The sequence below is a fragment of the Vigna radiata genome, chromosome 7 (assembly GCF_000741045.1).
Source record: "Vigna radiata var. radiata cultivar VC1973A chromosome 7, Vradiata_ver6, whole genome shotgun sequence".
Classification (NCBI taxonomy): domain Eukaryota; kingdom Viridiplantae; phylum Streptophyta; class Magnoliopsida; order Fabales; family Fabaceae; genus Vigna; species Vigna radiata.
Genome location: NC_028357.1, coordinates 44257385 through 44284187, shown reverse-complemented (window position 1 = coordinate 44284187; position 26803 = coordinate 44257385). Strand labels below are relative to the sequence as shown.

General features: G+C 32.2%; 4 protein-coding genes and 1 non-coding gene across 5 annotated transcripts; 3 read left to right on the top strand and 2 right to left on the bottom strand.

Moving 5' to 3' along the window:
* The first annotated feature begins 285 nt into the window (after positions 1-285).
* On the top strand, positions 286-2031 carry LOC106767763 (ribonuclease H2 subunit C). The gene is made up of 3 exons (XM_014652714.2): positions 286-634; positions 756-922; positions 1795-2031. The coding sequence occupies exons 1-3, from the start codon at positions 412-414 to the stop codon at positions 1846-1848; spliced, it is 444 nt and encodes a 147-aa protein (XP_014508200.1). The 5' UTR covers positions 286-411; the 3' UTR covers positions 1849-2031.
* A 975-nt stretch (positions 2032-3006) lies between these two features.
* On the bottom strand, positions 3007-3090 carry TRNAL-CAA. The gene has a single exon. It is a non-coding gene; the product is annotated as a tRNA-Leu (tRNA).
* A 99-nt stretch (positions 3091-3189) lies between these two features.
* On the top strand, positions 3190-6181 carry LOC106765831 (50S ribosomal protein L35, chloroplastic). Its single transcript, XM_014650583.2, has 3 exons — positions 3190-3540; positions 3628-3744; positions 5807-6181. Exons 1-3 carry the CDS (start codon positions 3289-3291, stop codon positions 5882-5884), a joined length of 447 nt encoding a protein of 148 aa, XP_014506069.1. The 5' UTR covers positions 3190-3288; the 3' UTR covers positions 5885-6181.
* Positions 6182-9149: 2968 nt separating this feature from the next.
* Positions 9150-12868, top strand: LOC106767291. Its single transcript, XM_014652147.2, has 6 exons — positions 9150-9644; positions 10041-10322; positions 10417-10590; positions 10723-10829; positions 11509-11840; positions 11987-12868. The coding sequence occupies exons 1-6, from the start codon at positions 9516-9518 to the stop codon at positions 12520-12522; spliced, it is 1560 nt and encodes a 519-aa protein (XP_014507633.1). The 5' UTR covers positions 9150-9515; the 3' UTR covers positions 12523-12868.
* A 464-nt stretch (positions 12869-13332) lies between these two features.
* Positions 13333-20121, bottom strand: LOC106768504 (autophagy-related protein 11). Its single transcript, XM_014653690.2, has 5 exons — positions 18114-20121; positions 15994-17659; positions 14985-15205; positions 14133-14346; positions 13333-13956 (listed from the first exon to the last, which is right to left on the bottom strand). Exons 1-5 carry the CDS (start codon positions 19055-19057, stop codon positions 13555-13557), a joined length of 3447 nt encoding a protein of 1148 aa, XP_014509176.1. The 5' UTR covers positions 19058-20121; the 3' UTR covers positions 13333-13554.
* Positions 20122-26803: the final 6682 nt, after the last annotated feature.

Here is a 26803-nt window from a genome sequence, read left to right as displayed (position 1 = left end):
AAGTTTTAGCCAATCACTCCAATTACGCAATCACCACTAATTCAACCGTTCAATTGATTCAATTTCAATCACTTAGCAAGATATAGCAAACTCAACAATTTGAAACTTTGTTTCACTGTAGTAAAACCAGTTGTATTTTAATTTAATTTTTTTTTTAGTTTCAGACTTCACTACAATTTATTAACTATTTTTAAATTTTTTACTCACCTAATTTTATTTTTTTAAAGAAACGTATCTTTAATTAATTTTGTGAGTCCTGTTTGGTCTGGGAGGAAATAAAAGCAGAGGGAAGGAAAGAATGTTAATGAAGAATTGGGGTTTGATTTTAGCGGCAAAACCAAAATACGCGCCTCCAGTGTCGTACTTCCCTGGACAGAACCCAACGGTGTGGATTGGAAAGCAAAGGCCGAAATGGAAAACGCCACCGTAGATCTTAAGCCACACGGAGAAGATTTGAGTGGCCGCGTTCATCAACTCCCCTGCTGCGTCAAGCACGACGGTGCCGCCTCCGTTTCCCACTACTTCAAACCCAAACACAACGGCGTCTCTGACGAAGGTTTGCCATTACAGGAAGCGCATTTCAGAGGAAGGCTACTCCAGGGAACCACTCTCCAACTTCCTCACGGTTACTCTGGTATATCGTTATCTTCGTCTCCCTTTCTCATATTTATATCTTAAATTTAACTTTTCTTTGTTGTTGACAACAATTGATGAAAATGAACGAATGGTTTCTGTTCCTGTCTGTGGCTCTGTAGGTTTTGTTCTGGCTAAGAAAACATCGCCTCCGTCGTCTAAACAATACTCGAATTCTTGGGTCACCAAAGCAACGTTTCAGGACATTACCTATTGGAACCATGACTACGTTCCTTCCCATAACGATGAAATGCTCCGAGCTTTTCATTGGCTTACTGTTGCAAAAGCTGTAAGTCTTTTCTGATTCACTCACTATGGCAGTGCGGTAGTTTGATTTAGTTATTGGACATTTTGGTTACATTAAAACTCAGTATTTACTGTTTGTACAATGGCGAATTTTTCAGTGTTGTTTTTCTTCATTATGCATTGGGAAATTCAGGGTATGTGTATTTGATTGCCATATATTTGGGAAATTGCTTCTTGATTATATGTTATGAGGTCTGCTGTAAAAAGTGTAGCTATCATGCAAAATTTTCTCTCCGATCACACAATGTTAGTCTAGAAATTAATTTTGAGATTTAGCCCAAAGCTTGTTGAGTTGTGACTTATGACTTGTGTAGACGTTAATGGGATTTTGCTTCTTGAATGTCGTTTGTGGAGGCTAGGCTAGTAGCTTGGACTTGGAATGGCTCCACCTGATTATCTCAAGGCACTGTCCAGACTTAAATTGTTTAGAACTTTGTCCTCTCTGTTTAGAAACTTAAATTGTTTGCATGCTAGGACTTGGGAGGCAGAGAACAAGGTAGCCAATGTATTACCGGCTTCGTCTCTTAGGCGTGGAAGTTCTTGTTGGGTAGAGGATGCACCACCAGAAGCAAAAATTCTTGCCCTTCTTCATGCACTTTTTTGAATTTCAGCGAATTCATTCAAAAGTTAAAGTAAATAAAATGCTGACGGGAACGAAGAGACTTGCATTTAAATGATTCTGATTTGTGTTTGTCAATTATTGTGTCTTTCTCCCATTCATTATATCAAAAGAGCATATGACAAAGAACTTCATTTAAATGATAGGAAGGATATTAGAAATAGACAAATTAATGTTAACTGCCTCGGTGTTTTAAGTTTACCTTATCCTTACTGTATATTTGCTTGTGAGTGCAGCTGCACGATCCTGTGACACCGGAAGAATTAGCTTCGACATCTTTTGCACTCTAGAGATGGACTGCACTGCTTATGAAATGCTGTATCTGTCAAATTTATTCTTAATTTATAGCTGTAATATTTATGTTTTAGTTGTACACTTTCGTTGTCTCCAACAATCGCAATCTACTGTATTACTTCCCCTTTGACAGAAAAATATCCATTTTTCTCTGTTAATACAATTTGTCTTTTACGAAAGCATGCTGTATGCAAATGCCCATCATGTCTAGTTTCTCTCCAGAAGGAGGAAATCTGCAGAATCCACATCCATTAGAATTAGATATTTAGAGGCAGAAAAGCGAATGAGTTTGAAGACCTCAGGTGATATAGCTTGTGAATGATTCTATGAAAAGTATTATGTCTTGGTAGTCTGCCTCGTTACATTTTTAATTCATTAGATTTTATTATTTTAGATTCGTATTAACTCCAATTTTTTACTAGGACAAAAACATGTTAACTATGTTATACCACCTTATTTGTTTGTGCTGGGGAGGGAGGGAAGAGATTCTGACTGCTGGCGAAAAGGCTGGAACTTCAGATTTTCAAAATTATAATGTTTTACAGTTCTTTAGCTTTTAGAGATCTTTTCTCTTTGCCGGGACTGATGCCTGTAAAGATGACACAATGGAGGTGGTTGGGAGGAGTTTCTTTCTGGGAAAAAGTGATCCTAATAATGATATTTGTGCAGTATAATCATATAATTAATCATGTTTTCATGCTCTGTCCCATTGCAGAGCAACTTATGATATCGTGCCTTTGCAGCCTAGCTTGTTATTTCTGGTCATTAGAAGCCCCTAGACGATTGACAACTATATATTAAGTAAAGATGTATTAATTTATTAGTTAAAAAAATTAAGAGAATAGAATTCCAATTTTAAAGGTAATTTTGAAAAACTATATTAATATATTATTAATTAAAGGACAAATTATAAATATGATTTCTTAAATAATTTTGGCATCTTTTTTTCATCAAAACTTGACGTGGAGTTTTTATACCATATTGCAGCACATTTTTGTTGATTTTTAATGTAATTCTTTTCGTTGAAATTATTGAAGTAAAATTTCAATTTAAATAAACAAAATATCTAAAACATCAAAGTATGTATGATTGAAGATTTTAGTATATAATTCTCTTTAGTATATAATGCAAACAGAGTCAACAGAAAAAAAAAATGTCAGAAGTGGGATTTGAACCCACGCCCCCTTTCGAAGACTAGAACTTGAGTCTAGCGCCTTAGACCACTCGGCCATCCTGACACCTTGTGAACATAAAGTTTAATTTTAATATATGAAAACAAACTTAAAAAATGAAAGAAATTGTGATGAGGTGAATGTGAGGGAGAAAAATTAGAGGACAAGAGCTAGCTCTCAGGCTGCATAGGCAGTTAGCACCTCAGCTTTATCCATAAACCAGAAGTTTGGCTTAAACGAAGCTGAGCTCACCTCAGACTGAAGATGGCTACCGTGTCGTTGGGCCTGGGACTTTTACCTTGCGCTTCTTCTTCTTCTTCTTCAATTCGTCTCTCTTACACTTCAGTTCGATTCCCTACATCCAACAACGCCAACTCGCTCAATCTTAGTTCTTCAGCTTCCATCTCCGCCCCACTTCTTCGTCAAAAGCTCTGCACAGCTCCTTCCCCTCTCTCTCCAACCCTTCGCCCTCTCACCATTGTATCCGCTAAGGGCTATAAAATGAAAACCCACAAGGTCTCTTTCTCTCTCTCTCTCTCTTTCTCTATTTTTCCGACTTCATTCGGGTTTTTCGAAATTGAATTTGGTTAATGGATGATAAAGGCATCGGCAAAGCGGTTTAGGGTCACGGGGCGAGGCAAAATTGTTCGTAGGAGAGCTGGCAAGCAGCATTTGCTTGTCAAGAAGAACACCAAGCGCAAATTACGACTCTCCAAAATGGTTAGATTATGTTTATCGTATTATCATCCTCTCTACTTTCTCGTTGCTTAACCTAATCAATGTTCCCAGCGCACTTTTTGTTACCCGGTTTTGGTGAATTGTCTGGGCGTTTAGATATTGGATGGATTTTGTGGTGGCCAATGACTGATTTGATTGTTCTACTAGTTGCCTTTGGCGCTTGGTTGTTCATTTTGTTAGATTTCCTTGTTTAGACTGAATTTCATTATAACTTGACAACCTTAGTGTGTTTGCTAGTTTCTTTGCTTTGGTATTTATTATGAGATTAGAAGAATAGCATTGCCTTTGGAGGGTCAATTCTGTCTTCTAATCTTCTCTCCCATTTGACCAGAACATAAACTCAAGATTAGATATATATCTGAATACTGTTTCCCATCAATACCTTAAAAAACACCTTCATAAACTAAAATCAGCTTAGATACATATAAATTAAAATCATCTTTTTGGAAAAGTTTATATGAAAAGTAGAGAAGTCTGTGTTATTTTCTTTCTTATTTCTTCTGTTATAAGTGCTTTGAGAAAAATTTATTCAAACAAACTTTAAAACATCTGCCCTTATGCATAGAAAAAGTAAATCTGCAATGCATAAGTAATGTTCGATTAAGGTTGTAGTTGAACGGAAGTTTTTCACTTTCCATTGCACAAATTAATACAACCACACTTTAAGTGACTCATGTAGTTAAGACTGTTAAAAAACAATTTGAATTGAACTAAATTGATATTCAAGTGAATTTCATAAAATCCTGAATTGTTATGTTTAGTTTTTTTTTTTTCTTAAAAAAAATGAATAGTTCTTAAATAGAATTACTTGAACTAAACTGAACCACATCTTATAAGATTAAAAATATGTTTTAAAATTAGATATTCATTGATAATAATTCAAAATAGTTTAGTTCGGCTCAGTTTCGTCAAATTATATTGTCCAGTTTATTTCATCTGAACAACTTTTAGAGTTAGTTGATGCATTTTGTTTATCCTTGTTTAATGGATGCCATATGATAGTTTGTTGCAGTCAATGTCTTAATGTTGATACTTGAAATCATTTTTTTATCTTATTTTGGGAGAAAGAGCTTGCAAGAAATAACAACTTAGAAAATATTCAATTCAACCTTCCCCCTCCTTTTCCTATGAAATGTTAATATATTCTTTTCTTTATGGTTTCTAATTTTGTGCAATCAAACATTCACCAAATACCAAATTCAAGTTTAGAATGCTTATTTCTTGTCTCCTACATGTGGACTTTGTCTGTAATGGGTTTCTTCTGTCAGATAATTATTGTAGAGTCCTACTAATGAGTGATTTAAGGGAACTGGTTAAGGAATAATAAAAAGAAATTTTTATAAGAAATCATGATGGGGCCGAGGTTTGCATTCTTAACACTTCTCTGTTGAAGCTTTCCATATTTAATTGTTTGATCAATGCTACTCAGCTGTTAGCATTTTTGTCATTGTTTGTATTAGGATCTGAAATTTAATCTGTAGAGATGATGTGAAAAACTCTGCAATGGTACAATTGTTTTCAGATGTAGCTATTTGATTTTAAGGGATATGTGTTGTGTATAATTGAAATTTGGAGATTGTAACAGTTTTGAATTTGATGTGTATGATGAACAAGCCTTTTGGAGCATCTGATATTCAAAACATGTCATTGATTCTTTTTTTATCTTCCAAGTCAGCACAGCCAAAGTCTCAGTCATATGTCACTAAACTGCCTTGAGCAGTTTATTCCAAGTTGCATATGTTCTGTGCTCATTTCAAAATCCTAATTTAACTAAGCATCCGTGATTTTCATGTCCAATATCAACAAACTATTTCAATTTTATATAATAACTTAATGTGAATACAGATATCTATAACTTCTGCCTAATCTATATCTATCTCAACAGTAGTTAAATTTCTAGAATGACACGGCTGGACTCAGCTGTTATTCTTGTTGACCTTGAGTTATTTATAATAAATGTTTTGGCTAGAATTTGGATTGTTTTATTAAATCATGGGATTGGTTTTCTCGTGTCTTAATTTTTCTTTTTTATCGTCTTGCACAGCATCCGGTCAGCAGGAGCGACTATGACAACGTAATTGGAGCCTTGCCATATCTGAAAGTAAACAGAAATGCTAAATAGATGTCGTGTTTTGCAAAACTGAGTCAAAAGCCTAGCTGTGTTTAGTTATGAATTGTGACGCCTCTAATCTGCTTTCAAATGAATACAGTTTGTTTTGGCTAATTGAGACATCGGTATCTTAAGAATGTGGTTTACCTTTCTGTTGCATGTAACAATGGGTATTTATTGACATCCCAGTATTGCTATTTGTTTCCCATCTTCCTGTTTATCTCTGGATTTGTTTGGTAAGCTATGTGAGCATCGTAATCTATTTGGTGAGTTATGTAGAATGAGGAATATTAACAAAATACTCTACAATACTTTCTTCTCAGATACTGTTACGTGATATACTTATGTGGAATCTATCATGAATTATATCTAATAACAAGAGTAGTTAAAGTATGTAGCTAGCATATTTTTTACTTTACATATTTGATAAGTTGGAACAAGGTGAATTTGCTCAGGATGTGCAACTTTTGTACCTTTTTTATGCATGAAGTTCGAATTCAGGTTATAGCTAAAGAAAAATCAAGCTTCCTTCTTGCGTATATCTTGATTTTTTTTCTTCTTTTACGATGTAATGAGGGATACTTCAACAAAACGGAAGAGGGATATTAACGAAATTGTTTATAAATCATTCTTTTAAAAATACTATTTACTGTTAGATGGAATTTACTCATGATTTCTATCTAATAATGATGAAAAATATGTTGAATAGTATGTGGCTAACATTTTGTTAGGTAAAATTTAAGGGATACACAGTTTATCATTGTTTTTCGAGGAACATGGGTAGATAACTCGAAACTGAGTTTTGCGTGCTTTCTTTCATTGGTTGAAAAGATACACAGTTTATATTTTTTTTATTGGTTGAAATTCGTTCAAAGTTATAAAATTTAGTATGATTATTTCTTGATTTTGAAATTTTTAATAAATTGAATTAATAACAAATTATGTTTATAACACTCTCAGGATTTTTTGGATCAAGAGAAAGATTATACAATTTGAGATAAAAAAAATTGTATATAATATAATGAGTATAAGATATTAAAAGCATGTTTTAATAAATAAAATTATATGATTACTAATTTACTAAGTAAATATGATATAAATTTAAATATAAATACTAGAAATTACGTTAAGTTGAAAATGAAGTTGTTATTTAAAATTATAAAAAAAAGTTAAAAATAAAAAAGTAAAATTAAAATTAAAAAAGATTTGTAAGAAAAAATTTCAATAATAATATTATTATGATTATTATTTCATATAAAAGCAATATCGAGTAGGGGAATTGATTTGGCAAGAGTTTCATATTATATTAAAGATTTTAAGTAGAGTTGTCAAATAGGTCACAATTCGAGGATCAATCTGGTCCACCACAAGTTTGGATTGGGTTGGGTTTGAAAAAATTGTATTTTTTTTATGCAGGTCAGATTTCAACCAGTTCATTTAAACTGACTCATGCGGGTTGAACCCGTGATGTATCGAATTGGTCATCTACCTAATTTTAATTTTATAAAAAAATATTTATTATTTTTTTTCTTGAAAAAATTATTTAAGTTCCCTACTTTCAAAATTAGTTAAACACCCGGAAGGGAAATTTGAGAATGAAATTTGTTTAAATTTGAATTATAAAAAGTTTGTAATTTTTTTTTATTTTAAAAAAATTGTAATTAAGTAATCCAGTGAGCCAACTCGTTTACCCACCAACCCGTGGTGGGTCGGACCGAGTTTGAATTTTTTTGACTTGCTAATAAATGAGTCGGGTTGACTCACTAAGTGACCAACCCGTGATGGATTGGACCTGGTCGAAACGGGTTACTTCCTACACCCCCACAGATTGCTTCCGGTACCTCCCTGTTCCTATTTTGCCCCCCAATAAAATTTATTTTTTAGAGTAAATATTTTTCTAACTTCTACCCACTCCATTAATAACTTAATAATAGTCCTCCTATATGAATGGATGCAGTGGCAAGCAGACAACTCTTCTTCCTCTTTACCTCGGACTGTTTCTTTGTGCTCTGAGAGTGTGGTGGTTTGTGCTGTAAGTGTGGTGGTGGTTTGTGCTGTAAGTGTGGTGGTGGTGTGAGTGTGTTTTGCAATGTTCTTAATGGTAGGTTACAGGTTCGTGGTGGTGCAAGAAACTCATCTAGCAACAGAGAGATCGGTTTTTGTGATAGTGGTTAAAGGTACAGTGAGAAAAGTAGTAAAGGTGCAGTGCAGATTCGTCCCAGAATCCAAATGCTTAATAAATTCTATAAAAAATGTATTAATCATGAAATGGATGTGACCATACGTAAGCGGATGTCAACATTCGTAAGGTAAATTTATTATAGAAAGTTATAATTTTGAAAACTATTTAATATAGTAATTTATGAGTAGTTGATATTTGAATAAATATGAGTGGTAGTGAGATTATGATGGAAGGAAAAAAAGAGATATGAGTGGTAGTGATGATTGGGTTGCAGAGGTCATAGCCTCTAGCCTTGCACCAACCGGAGAGGTGGGGTGGGGGCAGGGGCAAGGGGCAAGGGGCTTGTGGCTGAGTGAGAAAGAAAGGGTATTAGGATTTTAAAAGTTAAAAAATAAAATAAATAAAAAGTAAAAGTTAAAAAAAGGATAAGTTTGGAATTTAAGAAATATTGAGGAGGTGGTGAGAGAAAATGGAGAGGAGAAAGGAGTCCTCTCCTAATTTTAAATTAAGATTTTACTCTAAAAATACTCTTGAACATATAAGCCAACAAGTTTGAATAAAAAACATGTCGGTAGAAGAAATTTCAACTAATCAAATACCATCAAATGTTAAAGAGTAAATACAAACGGGTTGTCATCATTCTTTTTTAACAAGTTAGGATAGTAAATGTAAATTAATGTTCTCATTTTTTTTTTAAACAAATGCAATCTCTGAACTGTAATAATACTTCTTGGAAGTTACTTCCTTCCCAAAACATTAATCAACAAAATGTTAAATGCTAATATAGTTTAATTACGAGAGATCACGCTTCTCTAATTAATTTATAAGCACTGCTTAAACATAGTATAATATGAACAATGTACAAAAAAATTTTTGGAAAACTTTGAAAATGCAATATAAAAAAAATGTAATTAGCAAAAAAGGAAAAGGTATAATGCTAAAATAATTGTAAAAGTATAAAATTTGTATTTTTTTAAAGAAAAGAAAATAAAAAGTAAAATAAGATGATATCAGATAAATATAAAAAATTTGTGTGTAAAATAATATTTTTCAATGTGAAAACACCCCTTATCCATTTGTTGTTGAATGCAGAGAGTACACTTGGCAAAATATTTGAACCATTGGCCACGTGAGTTAAACTTAAAAGCGAAAAAAGAAGGGCCCACATTATCCATAACTGGTTTCGTTTCATGTGTGTTTGCCAGCACACGCCCCGACAATAACTAAGCAAATGTCTTACTTTAGACAGTTTAAAGATTCACACGCGCCATTGATCAAGTTCACGCGCTGCACCTCAGAAGCATCGAAGGATGTTTGTTTTTTTTCCGCCAGTTGCCAACCCACTCCAACCGAAACAAAAGTTCCATTTTTTCTTGTTTGATTTGGTCTTCTCCGCGTTTTCTTTTTTCTTTTTAAAGGGCTTTTGCGACTCGCCATTTCTTGCTTCACTGAAAGTTTTTCATGGTTCTACCAACGAGTTTCATGACGTACCTTGAAACGGTGTCGTTGAAGTTGGAGGTGGAGGAACCACTGCAAGAAGAGTATGCTCCTCTCAATAAGCGTTTCAAACCCTTATCCGTTTCACTAGAGGTTTCTCATCTTTTTCAATATTATTCTTCTTTTTCTTAGATAGATAGATAAACCTGTGCCAGGGGTATAACAGTTATAATCTTTGAAGGAGCAGTGACAGTGATATAAAGCTGTGATCATATAGAAGAACATGCATTTTTCATATCAGAAAGAATGTTTTTAAAAAACTTGTATCATACTGTCATGTTATATAAGTATTTAAGAATGCAATCTATCAAACATATTAGTCCAAAATTCAGAAGATTATATTGATAAGATCAAGTTTAAATACTTAGATGAAACAGTTGAAGATTTTAAGGATTTGTTTGTTTGTTTTATTTGTACTCATTTTTTGTAAGCTGCGTGTTTAATATATGCTCACTTTGATGACTTCCTTTTCTCCTTGTGCATGTTTAGCAATGGCATGCTTCAAATAGTACAGCTTCCAGTTCTCCTCCTCAGTACAATATACTTGATGAGCCTAGCCCTCTGGGTTTACGTCTTAGGAAGAGCCCTTCGCTATTACATTTGATACAGAAGAAGCTTTCTCAAGGGAATACTTTTATTGAAAATACCCAAAATGAAAATTTAAGCTCTGGTTTGAAAAGGGAAAGTCCGGCTGCGGCTGCATCAGGCTCTGTTGAAAAGCTTAAGGCTTCAAATTTCCCAGCTTCAATTTTAAGAATTGGTTCGTGGGAGGTATATTCTAGATATAACTACTTGTTTCTAGAATTTTGGGAAACTTATTTTCATTGAGTTTTAAATAACTCAAGGATGTCTCCCTTTCTGGCAGTATAAATCAAAACACGAGGGTGATTTAGTGGCAAAATGTTACTTCGCTAAACGAAAGCTAGTTTGGGAAGTTCTTGAAGGCGAACTAATGAGGAAAATGGAAATCCAGTGGTCAGATATCATGTCACTCAAGGCACATTGTCCTGATACGGGACCTAGCTCGTTGACTGTAGCTGTAATTTGTTCTCATACCTCTCTATATAGCTAATTTGAGTGTTCTTTTACAATACAATGATACAAACACGTACGTTTGGCTGAATGTTCAGTTTCATTTTCATTGAACTATTGGTGTGTTTGTGTATTGCAGCTCGCAAGACAACCTCTTTTCTTCAAGGAGACTAATCCTCAGCCTAGAAAGCATACACTATGGCAAACAACATCAGATTTTACCGATGGAGAGGCTGGCAAACATAGGTATATATTATTTTCAGTCTTCTAATGTGTGGATGTGAGCTCAACAGTTTTGCATAAGATCAGTTTTCTTATGATTTTTGTTGATTTATCTTGAGCTGGGCTGGAAAACCAGCTTTCAATAAAACCTTGAAAGAGCTAGATAGCTTACTGAAATAGTTGAGGAAGAGTGGTTGAGTTGCATTTGATGCAGTATCTTTTGTTGCCTTTAGAGGACTCTTTGGAATAATAATGTTAGAGTTTAAGATTGAACAGGAGTTTTATATAATGATCAAGTTGAGCAACATATTAAGTAAGAATAATTTACAAACCTATTAAGGTTTTAATTAAATGTGGTGTTAAGTACTCTTGTGTTGTTGACTTGTCAATCGTGAATAATAGTTTTAGAGTAATGATAGTGTGAGACATACATACATTTCCGTTCATTTCACACACATTACAATAATAAAATGGTCATAAAAAAAAGTAAATTTTTGTATTTGAAAAAAGAGAGAGTAAAAGGTATGAAAATTTCTATGTCAAAAGTATCATTTCTCATGATTTTATTGTAACAAGTTTATTTGGTTAAGTTTCCTAGTTTTCATTTGTATGAAGGTTGATACTTGATACTATTATGTTTAGGTTCCGTGGTCCTGTATTTACTACGCCATGATGTTGAGAACTTCATGTCGTGGTTTTGTAGGCAACATTTTTTGGAATTTCCGCAAGGGATGTTAGCCAAGAATTTTGAAAGGCTTATTCAGTGTGACGCACATCTTAATTTCGTAAGCCAGCAGCCTGAGATAATCTTGGATTCACCTCATTTTGATACACGACCTGCTGCTTTTGAGAACCTTGACAATCCAGAAGATAATGATTTCCATCGTGTCAATGCAAAAGTATCTACCACATCTTCTATGCAGGACATAGGATCTCCTCATTCATCCCTGTCACCATCATTTAAGAATGAGTATAATGGTCGTCTTGGCATTAGCTTGGATAGTTCACCCTGTGAAGCACCTTCCACCAGTTCAGGTACTGTAAGAACTTAAATCTTGTTTGAATAGAATCCATTTCATTAAGTTTTATCCCATATCATTTTATTTTAAACATTTAAAACAATAAGATCGGGTCTTAACTTACTGTTCTTGTAAAATTCATGAATTGTTGTGTAATTGAAGGGAGCACAAGCTCTGAAGCTGATTCCAAGGGCCCAAGAAATTGCGACCAGATAAATTTACCTGGACTCCGGACTTCTATGTCAGTGAGTGATATTATTGGCCACATTGAACACTGCCTTTCAGAACAAATAACTTGTGTGGATCCGTCCTTTTGTGATGGAAGACGAGGTTTTCAGGAAATGCTGGAGGAAATTGCACAGCATCTTCTTAATGACAATCAGGTTATTGCGGCTTCTGATGAAAAATCACTCATGACAAGGGTCAATTCTCTCTGCTGTCTTTTACAGACGGACCCTGCAGCTTTGCAGAGTTCACATGACACGGAAAATGTTGATGATGGAAAAAATATTGATCTTGAATCAATGCACAACATCAAAATTAAAATAGATGTCAAGCCTGCTGAGGTGGACTTCAGAGATGTTTCTTTGGGCATGTCCAGGAAAGACTCTTTGGGAGAGTTTCTTCTTCACCTTCCTCGTATTGCTTCACTGTCAAAGTTCTTGCTTAACATATCAGAAGATGACAGTGACTGCTAAACCTGATAGTTACTCTGATATTTGAAATATAAAAAATGGTCAAGATCAAGCTGTGCATAGAGAATACGCCATCTTTAACTTTTTACCATTCAAACCAATTGGATTTGTACACGATGTGTTACCTAATAGAATATTGGGCTAATACCGCTGTTTAAGTTGAGTGACCTAGCTATTATTCAAACATTGTATTATTTCATGTTGTATTAGAAGATATATCACGTCTATGTATGGGAATGTCTTGTTATCTAGTTTGTTTCCACAATGTTTCTCCCTTTAGTTTCAAATATAAGAAAATCATACAGCCCCTTTTAAATTAAAACTTCACTTTAATGGTTATTGTACCTGAGATGTAAAAGTTTTAAATTAAACTCGTTCAACAAAATTAACTATTTTTACGGTGAATGAACTTTTTATTACATTGAAGACGGGAGAATGGTGGATATCCTCGTACCTAACATTATATTAAAGGAATGTCATCACATTGAAATGAGTGCCAATAAAGATATTTACATAGAGCACTAAGTTAGTTGTTAGGTGGGGGAAACTGTGACTTCTGAACTCTGACCATAACTACAAAAGATCATTGTCATTTGAGAGGTTCTGTTACAGCCACTTGAATTAAGTGGATTTGAAAAAGTACCTCTTGCAATCACCAATAAAAAAAAACAATCATTTAAAAATTAATACACTTTAATTATATTTTTCAATTGACTTAAAATGCTAGTATGTATCATTATATCATTAAAATAAGTTATAAATTAAATATATTTTAGATATCAAAATATCATTTTTGGAAAGGAGCACCAAAAGTCGAAATAAACAAGCTGTAAATAATATTCACAATCTATACAAAATGTCATAAAAGGGTTGAAATATTCACAAAGAGATTGAAACTAAATTGGTTTATCATTATCAGCAGCTGTACAAATGGTTAAACCAGGCATAATGAAGAGCACTTGGGACTTTGAATGTAGTTTATGTACAATTGAATTCTTCCATCACGTCTAATCTGCTGCCAGGGATGAAGCAGGATCAGGAAGGAGACGATGAATGAATGGTGGTATCAGGTAACATGGCTACTGTCACTAGGAAATATTCACAGCCAACAGGGAGACCGTATGGGTTTGGAGTTGATCCTGAATTCAAGGTCAACCAGTCAGTCCCTTTGTCAGGAGTAGTAAACTTTTCAGCCCTACCATGCTCGGGCCGAGGGGGTGCCGCCTTCACAATCTGGCGTTCGATATGCACAATTTGTCCAACAATGTAGTTAGGTCTGCTTGGAACATGTTCTGCAAACAGGGCTACAGATTCATCGGATAAGTAATAATTAGAGCAGTTCCTGGTAATTGCCTCATAATACCCAGCAGAAGTGAGCACAAAGGCTGCTATCTCATGAACTTCCAGGCAACCAAAACAAATCTTCTCTTTATTTGCCTGCAGAAAATCACAAGCAGAATATAACTCAATCCACAATTTTGAAATGGGTAGAAAATGCAGTAAAAAACCATCCATGCAATCAAGTGATCATCAGGCATTTGTCTGTGGATAAAAACTAGCTCATCTCAGAGGCTCAAACATTTTATTGTCACATTAAGAAAACAAGGTAATACCTGCTTCTCAAGTTGATGCTTATTGTAATAAGTTTTGACCTGGTCTATTTTCTCCTCCAATTCTTTCCGAAGCTGTTCATTAGCAGCTTCCGTTCTTGAGTACTTCTCATGCAGCTCTTCTCGGTGCCTTGACAAGAAACTAACTTTATCGGCCAAGACACGAATACATTTTCGAAACTCAGCAATGTCATCATCATCTCTGTCATTAGCAGAACTGAAAAAAGAGAAGTGTTCCAATCATCCTTCTAGTTGCAATTCATTAAGAATGAATATGAATATAAAATATCAATGGAACGGTCTCAAACAAAGGCCTGGAATCTTCTCCAATTCATGAAAAATGGCATAGAAATTTGTTGGAAATGTTTATATCAGATTCCCCTCCATGCAAGAGAACAAAAGAAGCGAAAACTGTTTACTCAATTGTAGAAAGTCTCAATCGTCAACCTAACAATGTGATTGCAGAATGAATTCCTTTATTATCAATAACCTCGTTACCATCAAACTTAATGAATGAACATTCCTACTACTTCCTCCGTTCTTGTTTAACTCTTTTAAGTTTGTTTTGTATGAACTAAGAAATATAATAAAAATTCTTGATTCTAATAAAATAGTTGTATAAAGTTTGACTCTTTCCCTATCCACCCCCACACAATAAATACATATGTAAATCACTTAACAGATAAATAGACAAAAGATTCTTCAAAATCTGACCCTCAAAAAGAAACAGAGAGTAATATAATGGGGGATCTCATAAGTTCTAATAAGTGAAGAAATTGTTTTCATCACTACAAGCCTACCACCACAAGTCATTTTATATTTTCAGTGGGAATGGGCATAGTATAAGTAAATTACTTGGCCAAAGACTGCGACAAATTACGAAGGGAATCTGCAAAACCAGCCACACCACCGGGAGAATAAACACAAGTCTTGAGTCTTTCAAAAAAGCTGCGTGTTTTAATGACAGATGCTCGTAGTGAATTATACTCTAAAGCCCTCCTGTCAGCAGAACTTTTTTGTGTCTGAGCTTCCTCTCTTGCTTCATGCAAACAATTTTCCAAGTGAGCACAATTCATCTGTAATGAAAGTGAAATATTTCATTAGAATATGAAAGGCAAGCGCAATACTGAACCAAAAATGGGTATAAGGCTAATAAAGCTTAGCCCGTGGCAAAAAAAAAAAAAAAACTTCAACATGTACAATTCATTCACCCAATATCCTTCTGATCCTACACAAGTCTTTGAACGAAATTCTCAATTCACCATACGGATTCAACTTCATCTCAGATCAAATATACAAAAGAATTAAGAAACTTAATTTGGTTTCTTTTTACAGAAATGCCTGTAGTTCAGCCCAACAGATTTGCAATTGCAACATGTAGCTACAGAAGACTATGCCCGTATGAGCCTCGCTTATCTATAGTAAACATCCCAACTGACAAGAGTCAAATAAAACTCTGCATGGCATGGCTTTATAGAACAACAAAATTAATGCATATTTTTCTTAGGATATTTGCTTTTAGTAATACATCTATAACCACTTAAATGGGATCTATAGACACTAAAATACCACAAGAATGTGGTGTCGCAAGGCAAGAGTAATATAAAGATGATAAAAAAATTCTCTATTTGGTTTTTGACACAATAACACTTTTCAGAAGAATAACCAATAGATTGCATGCTTCTATAATGTATGAAACAGGTGAAGAAAATGGACAGAAATTGGAAATTAAAAAATGACATTAAAATAGCAAAGTGGGAGAAATAAATAGAGACAAATAGTAAATAGTATAGGAGAACTACACAACAGATTTTAAAAAAATTGCAACCCTGAAATGATGGGTATGATTCGACTCCACAGTTACCTGAGATTCATCAAGTAGTTTTTTACTAGCTTCCAGCTCCCTTTTGAGCACAACAACCTCCTCTATAACATTTTTCAGCTTGGTTTCAGTCTCAATCAATTGTTCTGACTTATCTGCAAGTGCACTTCGTATATCCAACAACACCTTATCATCATTTACTTTGGATTCTGAGTCTTGAGAAACTGTGGAGTCACAAGGTACAAGGTCATGTGACACAGGTATGTTCTCACCAGTAGAACTGTTTGTTAATGACATGCCTAATTGTCCGATTATCTTGTCTTTCTTATCTTTATCAGCACTCTGTGCTTCTTCGCGATGAGGCTCCATCATAGAAGAGTCCAACTGTGGGTTCTGAACTCCAGAGGAATCCAACATGTTTTCATCCACCCCATCTAACACTTTACCTGTATGTTCTGTGAACAAACCAAGTTTTGCATCTAAGGAACTTGAGATGCATGAAACCTCATCCATGGGCTCAGATGTAGATAAGGAAGGCATGTGAGCTTCACTACTGATAGATTCTGACTTTATTTCCTTCCCAGTCACATCATTTACATTGGAAAGCTTCTGCCCAAGTATATACTGATCAGACAATTTCTGCTCCAATTCTTGAATACGTTTCTCATATGACATACATTGCATTTGCTTCATCTTAAGCATGGACTGAATATGTTTAATATATTCATCTTTCAAATGCAAGGCTTCCTCTGTCTTTTCTCTAGCATTCTTTAGCATATTATTCACCCTTTCATCATCCAATGACTCATACTCTACCTCGGGACAGAGCGAACATATTAAAGCTATTCTACCAGCAAGCTCAGCTTTCAGTTTTGCATTTTCAACTTCCATCCTGCAGGTTCCAGCAATTTCTATCAACTCACTGCCATCTGGCAAACCTTCAGAATCATATCTCTCATTTAAGTCAGCAGTAATATCTACATCCTCAGCCAAATGAGAACTATCACTACTCGAAGCAGTTGAACCTTTAAAGCTTCCAAGCTTCTCCATCTTGGAAGTTACTCCTGTTAGATATTCAGGAGCATAACGATCCACATCTGATATGTCAATATTAAGCAGATCACCATCAAACGGAGCTATATTGACATCACACTGGTTCGGACTGTCAAACAATCCCATAGATGTTAATACATCTTTAGGAATGCATGAACTATTAACTCTCAAAAAATCCTCTCGTCTTCTGATTTCAGCGTCGCGTTTTGTAGCTAATTTTTCAGCCATTTGCCCAGCCATGCCCATGTACAGCTTCATAGAAGCCTTTCGTCTCACTACCTCTGCAAGGCAAGCTCTGTATGCTGCACCAATACTGTAGAACAACTTTAAATCCCCAAACAAGCCATCCTGACGAGCCATTGCCTCTTTAAAAACAGGGAACTGCAGCTTTTGATCTTTAATGAGATAAGAAACATAAGTTATGTTTCGAGTGTAATTGTGCACAAAGTTATTCATCTCATTCTTGTTTTCCTTGCAAAATTCTAGTAGTTTTGAAATAGCACGATCACAAGCCTGCATTTTGGGCAGGTGGTTTTTGTCATGAACATCGTACATAGGACCCAAAGCTGAAACTGCATCATGAGGACGAAGTGAGGAAGACAATTGAGAGGATAGACAATCATCTACCAGTTTCTTTACGGTGTTAACATCCTTGCTGCAAAAATCCCATGAAAATATAATTGATAAGATGTTCTGATGACATTAAATATTATGAAAATATCTCAGAATAAATGAAATATAAATATAAATTAAGTTACAAATTGCAATAATAATTAAGTACAGCATGTATTATTCCATTTGATTCGCCTCCAGTGAACTATAGGCACTCCTAAAAGCCATAAAAAAAAAAAGTATCATACGTACACGTTAAATAATTAACATGGAATGGATCGAGAACTTCGCAGAAATGGTGTTTAACTATTTCAGGCTCGCTATGCGCTAACACAACAAATGAGAAGTTGAGAACCAGATTTTGCATATTTATGAGAGAAAAACAAGTTAAAAACAGGATGCCATATCAAACTTGGTATACACATTAACCTTAGATGATTCGTCAACAAGACAGAGCACACAAAAAATAGTTGAAAAATGTTAAAATACAAACTAACCTCAGAGATTGCATGATACTCTTTTGTTCATTAATATATCTCTGGTGTTCTTTAATTGTCTGTTCTATATTCTTGGTGGGCAAGAAAGCCCTGGAGGACAACAATTCCTCCGCCCGACGCTTCACTTCCCCAAAAGTCTGCTTAAATTGTGACACTTTATTCTCAAACTGCTTGTGGGAGCTGGCGCAATTCTCCACTGACTTCCTCAAGCTTTCCTCCTTGACCAAATCCAGTAAGCATTTGCGATTAGCAGTTTGCAAAGCAGGGTGAAGTTTGATGGATCTTAGTTTCTCAACATTCTTCCCAAAATTCACCACGAGATCAGAATGCATCCTGTGTTGTTGCATATAACGTTTCATGAATTCCACATAGCTTTGGTTAATCATTCGATAATACTGATCCAAATTACCCCTTGCAACGTCCACTGCTCTTTCTTGGACCATCTGTTCTCTCCAAAGCCTCTCACAATGCTCATATTTCATTACAGTACTAGTATATATAGCATGCCCCCGATGATAATGGTACCTGAATTGTCGCTCATAAGAAGGCAAAGCCTTCAGAGCAGGATCTGAAGCATCATCAAGAGGGTGTGGATCATGGGAGGAAGCCGGCGATGGAGGCTCTAAATGGCTGGGAATATCAACTTGCTCCGGCGGTGGAGCCGGCGAATTGTTTTGAAGCCTTGATTTGTTGAATATGAACACCTCCTTCTCGTCAGATGGAAGCTTGTACACAGATAGCGGGCGATGTGATTCCAGCTTCATTTCCTTACAAAGAACAAGCTGATCACTGAAATTAATTCCAGTAACAGATTCAATAGACCTCATAACTGCTTCAACGAGTGTGTTTTCATTGCAATCCAACTCAAAACTGTGACCATTCTCAGCAATATGAACAAGCAACTGGCCCTGATGGACTAAACTTCCAGACATGCTGCTACTCATCTTATCCACCAATCGACACAAGAATGAATCACAATCCCTTTGTCCACCAAAATATTAAACCAATGAAAACCACACAAAGGGTTCGAATCACACCACCACCAATAGCTTAAACACAAAACAACACCAAGGCAAATCCAGCATAACCCTTTTTTTTACCTCACAAACTCGCACTTCACTCGATAAAATGTATAGAAGAGGTACAAGGACAAAATTCTGGATTAGGAACCTAATAAATTCTCAGATTACTGATCCGGAAAATAGTCCAACCAACGGAAGAATAAAACGTACAACCAAACAGATTTTACGCTAATAATTCAAATCAATTAATCAATCAATTCAGCCCTTAACACTGCATCAACAGCTCAACTTTGCACATACCCAACAGAGTTATTCGCGGAAAGACACGAACTTTAACCTCGGATCCCCTCGAAAACCCTAGTTAGAAGCACCCCAACTCGAACAACAGACCCACGTGAGCAACAATCAATGAGGCCGAGACTAAAACACCTCTTATCGTTATCAAAAGGCGATAATGAAGAAAATGCCCCAAAAGAGACGAAGCTATCAAACCCCAAAAACGAGGGCGTAGGAAAAACCCGAATTACGCCCCACCCGGAACCCAGTTCGTGAAGAAAAGTCAGAATCCAACACGCGACAGAGCATACATAACAAAATTGAGAAGTACAGAGTCCGTTTGGTTGTTGAGGGAAGAGGGTAAGGCGAAAATCTTGGAGTGACAGAGAAGAATATGATTAGAAGAAGATTACGTGGAGATTTTGATTTTCCAGAATCTCGGCTAAGCAGAAGAACAAGGCTACCACGAAACCCTTTTGATGATTTCTTAGAAATCAATCACTGCAACAACCAATTTAAAATTATACAGTCTCTCTCTCTTCCAGTCTCTCTCTCTTCCTATGCATTTATTCTTCTCTTTTCCCCATATTTGTTTTATAGATTCCACACAGAACCTTCTGCGGGAAGTAACTCTGGCATAACAGAACCCCCTCTCTCTCTCTCTTCTTCTCTCTTCTCTCTTGGCTGAACGTTTGGAAGGATTGAAAAAGCAGACACTGTAGTGAATTCTTATATATATCACATCAAATTATAGAGCGTAATTCGCATTTAATAACTGATTACTTTTAACTTTAGCCATGATAATCATTTAAGATGCTTATGCAAAGATTAAGATACATTGCACCCACTGCTGTTTTTTTTTTTTTTTAACCCTAAAAAACGCCCATTTTGTTTGGATCTCTTAGTTTAGTAATTAACTCTATCTGTTCTTTATTTTTTTACATAAAATTCAATCTGTAATGTATCTGAAAAAAGAAATTCTGTTAACATGTTTTTAAGGAAATAAAACCTCACTGTCAACTTAGGCACAACGCAATAACTAAATTTTAATAATAATAACTAAAAAATTGTCGTTCTAGCTTGCGCTGACCAATAAATTAGAATAATTCAACTGCATTTATTTTTAGAACATAGTGCCTATTTTACTCTAATCTTAAAAAACTTTACACACTCCATTAACAAAATTATCTTTTATGTAATTTATAAGGTGTCTATTGCGTCTATTTATTTTATACTATAGAAATTATTTTGTATCACCGTAATAGTTTTTCTCTTAATTTATACTATAAAAATTATTTTGTATCATCGTAATTATTTTTTTCTAAACATTGTTGAAGTTTTATTTTATGGTTTACATTCTGATTTAGTTTTTATTTTTTTTAGTTTGTTTGATTTGATTTTTATTTTAATTTTTAATTAAGTCTCGATAGAAAAGAAATTTAAAAAAAGTGTTATAAAGAAAATATGTATTCATAAGTTTGTTTATTATTTTTAGTAGTATATCATATATCAAGTATAAAAATAACATTTCGTATATGGGTTAACCATTTAAAATCAACATAATACAATGTATCCTAAAATAGATAAGTATGTTAATATACATTATATTTTCATTTTAGAAGACGCCACATCGAATTACACGTGAAATGATTTTATCTAATATTAATTAGATCATAAGTGGTATTTCAATAATTTATAGTATTTTGTTATATATAACATCTTTTAAAATATTCATCTTCCACTAAAGTTTAACATATAACCAAAAAGAAATATATTAGAAAATACATTTTTTTTCATAGTAACAACTTAATCACAAATCTCATTCAATTAATGAAGTTAACTTTTTTTTCTATAATCAATTTTGTGCATAATATTATGTAATTACTTTTTTGATATCTTTTCACATTTTGAGTGTTAATATTACATAATGTAAACACATAAAATAAATATTGGTGAGTATGTGATGTAAGTCTATTCATCTCATCAATATTATCATATTTTCACCACAACACACAAATATATATATATATATATATAATATATATATATATATATATATATATATATATATAACACATGTCCATTTTATCAATTTCTCACAATATCACGCGAATTCCTTTCACTTAGTGATTTTACTTATCTGTGAAGAAAAAAAAAAGACTTTATTCTTATAAAAGTTTTATATGGATTGAGGTACATCAATTCTAAAAGAAATATAATTAGTTAAATCTATCTCACTCAAGTGATTACTTATACTTAAGTAATTATTATTTTTATCTTGCATTCAAATGTTATATCAACATTTGAACAAGAAGATCTGTGGATTTCAACAAATTTCAAAAACACTCATCACATTGTCTCTTCAACATTTGAGTATCTATATCATTGTATAAGTGAGATACCTATTTGTATAATCTAAGTTTGAAAAATACCAAGCATAACTTTCATACATTAGCGCGTTGAGTAGTAACTTGTCTTTACATATTTCTCACTTAATCCTCAAGTCATAATTTGAATGGTATGCTTTATTATTTTAGTAATGATATATACAATAATTACTCACCACTTAAATGGTATTTCATCATTTAAGAAATATACATCTAAAACCATATCATTCCATATTTTATCATACTTAAAAATTCAATATTACTCATTTTAATTATATGTAACATTCATCATACACTTACAATAATAATTAATTTCCTTTTTAAATTTAGTAATATTATAATTACAATTCCAAAGTATATATATAATTACATTCTAAAGTAACTTTAACAATAATACATTTCGACCATTTAATTCAACACACAAACATGTTCATGTACTTGAATAACTTCTCATCCCTACACCAAAATGATTTATTTTATACAAAAGTCTAAATTATTTTACAATATTTTCTAAAATTTTAAACTTACATCACACTTCTCCTTAATCAAAATAAAAAAATAAAATAAAATCAATGATTCAAAACCAGGTATTTCACTGTGATCAATGATCCATCATGACTATCTTGATATATTTATTATAATTTTTTTAACGATATAATTTGGTTAAAGAACATGTAACACTAAAACTCATAGAAAGTAAAAAAGAAGGAAAAAAATTCTAAAAGAAAATAAAAATAGGAAACTGAAAGAATATATAAAAAATATCTTTATCAGAAATTCTTATCAAATAGGGGATAAAAATCATATGGTGCATGCACAGGTTTTTCCATTTTTTATTTACTAAAACTTATATCTTAAAAACGGTTGGTATTACGTAACAAAATAATAATATATTAAGTTAAGATACAATAAAGAGATAACTAAATTATTATACTTTTGTTTAAGTAGTTAGTAATTGATATCTTAATTTGTTAGTTGGTAATAGAATAATAGTACATCGCAGTTGTCTTTTGGATCATCAGTTACTTTCAGAATAAATAGGAAAAGAGTAGGTAAATATTTTTGTTATTGTTTATTTATTATTATGAAGTTGATTATTATAGTTACATGGTATACGTTATGTGTATTATATTTTCTCTCTCTCTTTTTTTTAACAGACAATTTTAAAGATTTTTATAGAAGAAATATGATTATAATATTTTAATTATTATTACTTTTTTACTTTGAAGTTATTTTTCACGTATCTTTTGAGAAGTTAATCAGAAAGGACGTGTTGTTTAATTTTAACTTCTCTTTCAACGAAAAAAAGCTCCAAATTAAACAAAGAGAAGTTAAAGACAAAAAAAAAATGTTCAAATAAATATATATTTATTAGCATGTATGTTTGAAAAAAGTAAAGTGTAATAGATAAGTTATCAAATTCATATTTATAATTTATAATTACAGTTTTTAAAAAGAAAAGAAGTTTATGCACCAGTCATAATCATGTTAACAGATTTTACAATGGTATTCGATAGCGAATTACATGCAATAAATACGTTTATTAGCATTAAGTTTATTTACATCTATTATAGTTATTTTAAAAATTATACTTTCTACAGTTTTTATTATGATAGCTTTTTTTGTTATTTGACGACATATATATATCACCTTCTTTAATATATCACATACCTACTTATCATTTATTATTTTAATATCCATTATTAATTTTCCTTATCATTTTATCTTTTAAATAATTTTTTTTATCTATGATAAAAATAATTTATAAAATCACTACAAGAAAAAAGAAGAAGCAATTATCTATGATCTGTAAGTAATAACCGAAATATGAAGATAATTGTGATTTATTTATAATACAAAAATTATAAGTTTATAATTTAGGATATTACTTAAATAATTTTTATTATTATAATAAAAAAAATTAAATATGTTTTTCATCTTTTAAATTTATGTAAAAATTAAAAATAGTATCTCATCAAAATTTTGATTCAATTTAACCCTTCAACTTTAAAAATATATATATTTAATTTTTTTAAATAAATTTTATAAGTTTATTTGACTTTTCAAATGAATTTTAAGATAATATTTAAATTATTTATCACGCATTTTTCTTTAATATTAATCGAAAAGTTAAATTAAAATATTAAATAAATTTAACAAAATTTGTTTAAAAAAATAAATTTTTATAATTTTATAAATAAAAGGTTAAATCAACCAAAAATTTTAAAAATAAAAAAAAAAATTTTAATTAAAGAAACTAAAAAAATATTAAATTTTAAAAATAAATAAATACATATGTATAATATATTTTAAAATTTTTATTTAATTTTCTATCAAAAAGCAACTAATTTTGTATCATAGAGTGATTTCGTATTTTGTTTTTCTTCTGCCATCTATTTCATTTTTTACAAAGTTCCGCGTTCGATTTTGTGTCCATGAGTAACCATGGAAGGGTTTTCTCAAATTTTATATTTCCAATTTGACATAATTATGCCTGTTGAAAGCAATAATTGTTTTTCACGGTTTTTGTTTTTTTTCCCACAACTCACAGTCCTAAACTTTATTATTCGGTTGATATGCTCACTATCGATCGATCAGAAATCCCGCCGGCGATACGGTAAGAAAACAGTAGTGATGTGGCGATTGTGAATGACGACACTGATAGAAATCCTCGTCGACAATGGTGATGGTGGTGGAAATTTAGCCGCAAAAGATTCACACTTTGAAGAAGAAAGATTCACACTTTTTGAAGACAATCAACTTATTAAACTAATATTCTCACTTTACATTAAAAGAGTTAGTAAGGAAAGCTGGTAACATACGTGGTCAAATATTAATCACATTAGCTGATGATAGTTTTAGAAAATTAAAATTAAAATTTTCTTAAAAGAAAAATAAAATTATACCTTAATTTTAAAAAAAGATTAAAAACAAATTTGATTGTTTAAGTAAAAATACGTATTCTTAATGGTATAACGAATGAAGTTACGTAATTAGTCACGTGTAGAAATGGAAGTACATAAAATATAGAAACTTGAAGTGAGTGAAAACACAAATAACGTCCTCATACGTTGCTTTTCCAAACAAATGAACACAATCATTGATTTACAAAATCACCTTTAAACATCATAATAATACTGCAGCCATTTTTCCTTATGAAATGACAATTACAATTACCACGTGTGCCACCAACCAATCATTCATGTCTACTAGATCTTTCAGAGAGACCAATTACAATAAATATAATAACTGATATACTCTTCAACAAAATAAACATAATTTGTTATTACTTGTATTTTCCTCCGAAGATCCTTTTTATTCTTTCATACAGCACTGGATAAAAAAAGTTTAATATTGTGGTGTTGCCATCATTATGATAGTAATTAACATCAGTTAGAGTTATTCTAACGAGATTTATGTAGATATTTTATTTTATCTATTTATAGATTATTATTAAATTATACATTAATTCTATGTTTACGTTTAAGATATATATATTTTGATGTGAAGAAAATAATTCGAAAGTTTATATCAATTTAAAATAAGATCAATTTATAATATATAAATGAGATTCAAATTTTATCCTATAAAACGAGTTTTGTAAGATTCAGTTAGATTTAAATATTTAGTTTCTAATATTTATAATTATATTATAATCAATAATATGACATAAATGAAGATGACGACAATGAGACGATGTCGTGGGATTTATCTGATAGTGGTTGTTTTGTGGCTCATAATGAAACTTAAGGGTAAGTTCCTGGAAACTTCCCTAAGAACAAACAGATGTAAATGCCATATTCAAAGTTGTTTTCGTTTCTGCGAAAGCATCTCATTCCGATAGGTTTCAAAATTACAACGTAAGAATATTGAAAGAAAAGTGGTCGCAATTTCCACATAGTTTCATGTCCAAATATTCGGCACATGGTCCCCATTTCCCTTTTATCTGTGGTAACAACAATCAGTAACGTGTTCGATAAAACCAAAGGTTTAATTAATTGATGCATGTTGCAATTCCTTTGAATGGTCGTTTTCTTGAGGGAGAAACATGAAGGTCAATCTTGGCAACGACATCGTTTTCGCTCAAACTCTTATAATTAATTAAATCATTCAGAAAACGAGTTTGTTCTGTGGAAAAGTCAATATCATAAATAATTATTTGTGCGTGTCAGTTTAATAATAAGTTGATAGAGATTTTCATTAAGTACAACGGTTAACTAATAAGGATGGAACGTAATTTTGAATTATTGAACTCTCTTTCTTTCTTCTTTCTATTTTTATTATTTTTCTGATAATTGAAGTCTCTTTCTGGCACGCCATCTTCCTGGTTTTATAGTACTACTACAATTAGTAATTCTATTCAATCACGTGATTATTTTTTTCTTCTTAATCAATGCATTTCAAACTTTGTAAATGTTGATAAATTTTTTTTATAATGACTAAGTTGAAAGTAATTTTTGTTTCGTTAACGATTTTATTTTGTATTAACATGACAAAGTTGAAAGTAAATCACTACAACAAAAAAAAGAAGAAGCAATGATCTGTAAGTAATAACTGAAATATGAAGGTAATTGTGATTTATCTATAATACCAACATTATACAAGTAAACCTCTCGTAAACAAAACTTATTTATGAATATATTATTTATTTATAAAATTCTTACTTACTGATATTAATCACATCCGTAAATAATTACTTACTGATATCTGTTAATAATATAGTGAACATATGTAAGTAACATGTTCATTAAAAATGTATGTAATGTTTTCGTATTAATAAAACAACAATTAAATAAAAATAGAAACATAACTATAAATAAATAAAACAAAAGATATTTCATCATATTTAAAAAATTAAAAAATTATAATATATAGGTAATATCTATATCTGATGCTTATATTACTCATATATTATAATTGATAGATAGCATTTCTATATCTAATGCTTATATTACTTACATAGATAATATTTGTATGTAATATTTAATTTGTTTACATATTTGTA

Bases quoted from the DNA above. Each gene is read 5' to 3' on its own strand.
- LOC106765831 (XM_014650583.2), top strand. From the start codon at position 3,289: ATGGCTACCGTGTCGTTGGGCCTGGGACTTTTACCTTGCGCTTCTTCT. The intron at 3,541-3,627 runs GTCTCTTTCTCT...TGGATGATAAAG, and splicing joins ATAAAATGAAAACCCACAAG to GCATCGGCAAAGCGGTTTAG. The intron at 3,745-5,806 runs GTTAGATTATGT...CGTCTTGCACAG, and splicing joins AATTACGACTCTCCAAAATG to CATCCGGTCAGCAGGAGCGA.
- LOC106768504 (XM_014653690.2), bottom strand. From the start codon at position 19,057: ATGAGTAGCAGCATGTCTGGAAGTTTAGTCCATCAGGGCCAGTTGCTT. The intron at 17,660-18,113 runs GTTAGTTTGTAT...GGATTTTTGCAG, and splicing joins AGTATCATGCAATCTCTGAG to CAAGGATGTTAACACCGTAA. The intron at 14,347-14,984 runs GTAATTTACTTA...CTCTTTTTTCAG, and splicing joins TTGTCGCAGTCTTTGGCCAA to TTCTGCTAATGACAGAGATG.
- LOC106767763 (XM_014652714.2), top strand. From the start codon at position 412: ATGGAAAACGCCACCGTAGATCTTAAGCCACACGGAGAAGATTTGAGT. The intron at 635-755 runs GTATATCGTTAT...GTGGCTCTGTAG, and splicing joins ACTTCCTCACGGTTACTCTG to GTTTTGTTCTGGCTAAGAAA. The intron at 923-1,794 runs GTAAGTCTTTTC...TTGTGAGTGCAG, and splicing joins GGCTTACTGTTGCAAAAGCT to CTGCACGATCCTGTGACACC.
- LOC106767291 (XM_014652147.2), top strand. From the start codon at position 9,516: ATGGTTCTACCAACGAGTTTCATGACGTACCTTGAAACGGTGTCGTTG. The intron at 9,645-10,040 runs GTTTCTCATCTT...GTGCATGTTTAG, and splicing joins CCTTATCCGTTTCACTAGAG to CAATGGCATGCTTCAAATAG. The intron at 10,830-11,508 runs GTATATATTATT...GTGGTTTTGTAG, and splicing joins GGAGAGGCTGGCAAACATAG to GCAACATTTTTTGGAATTTC.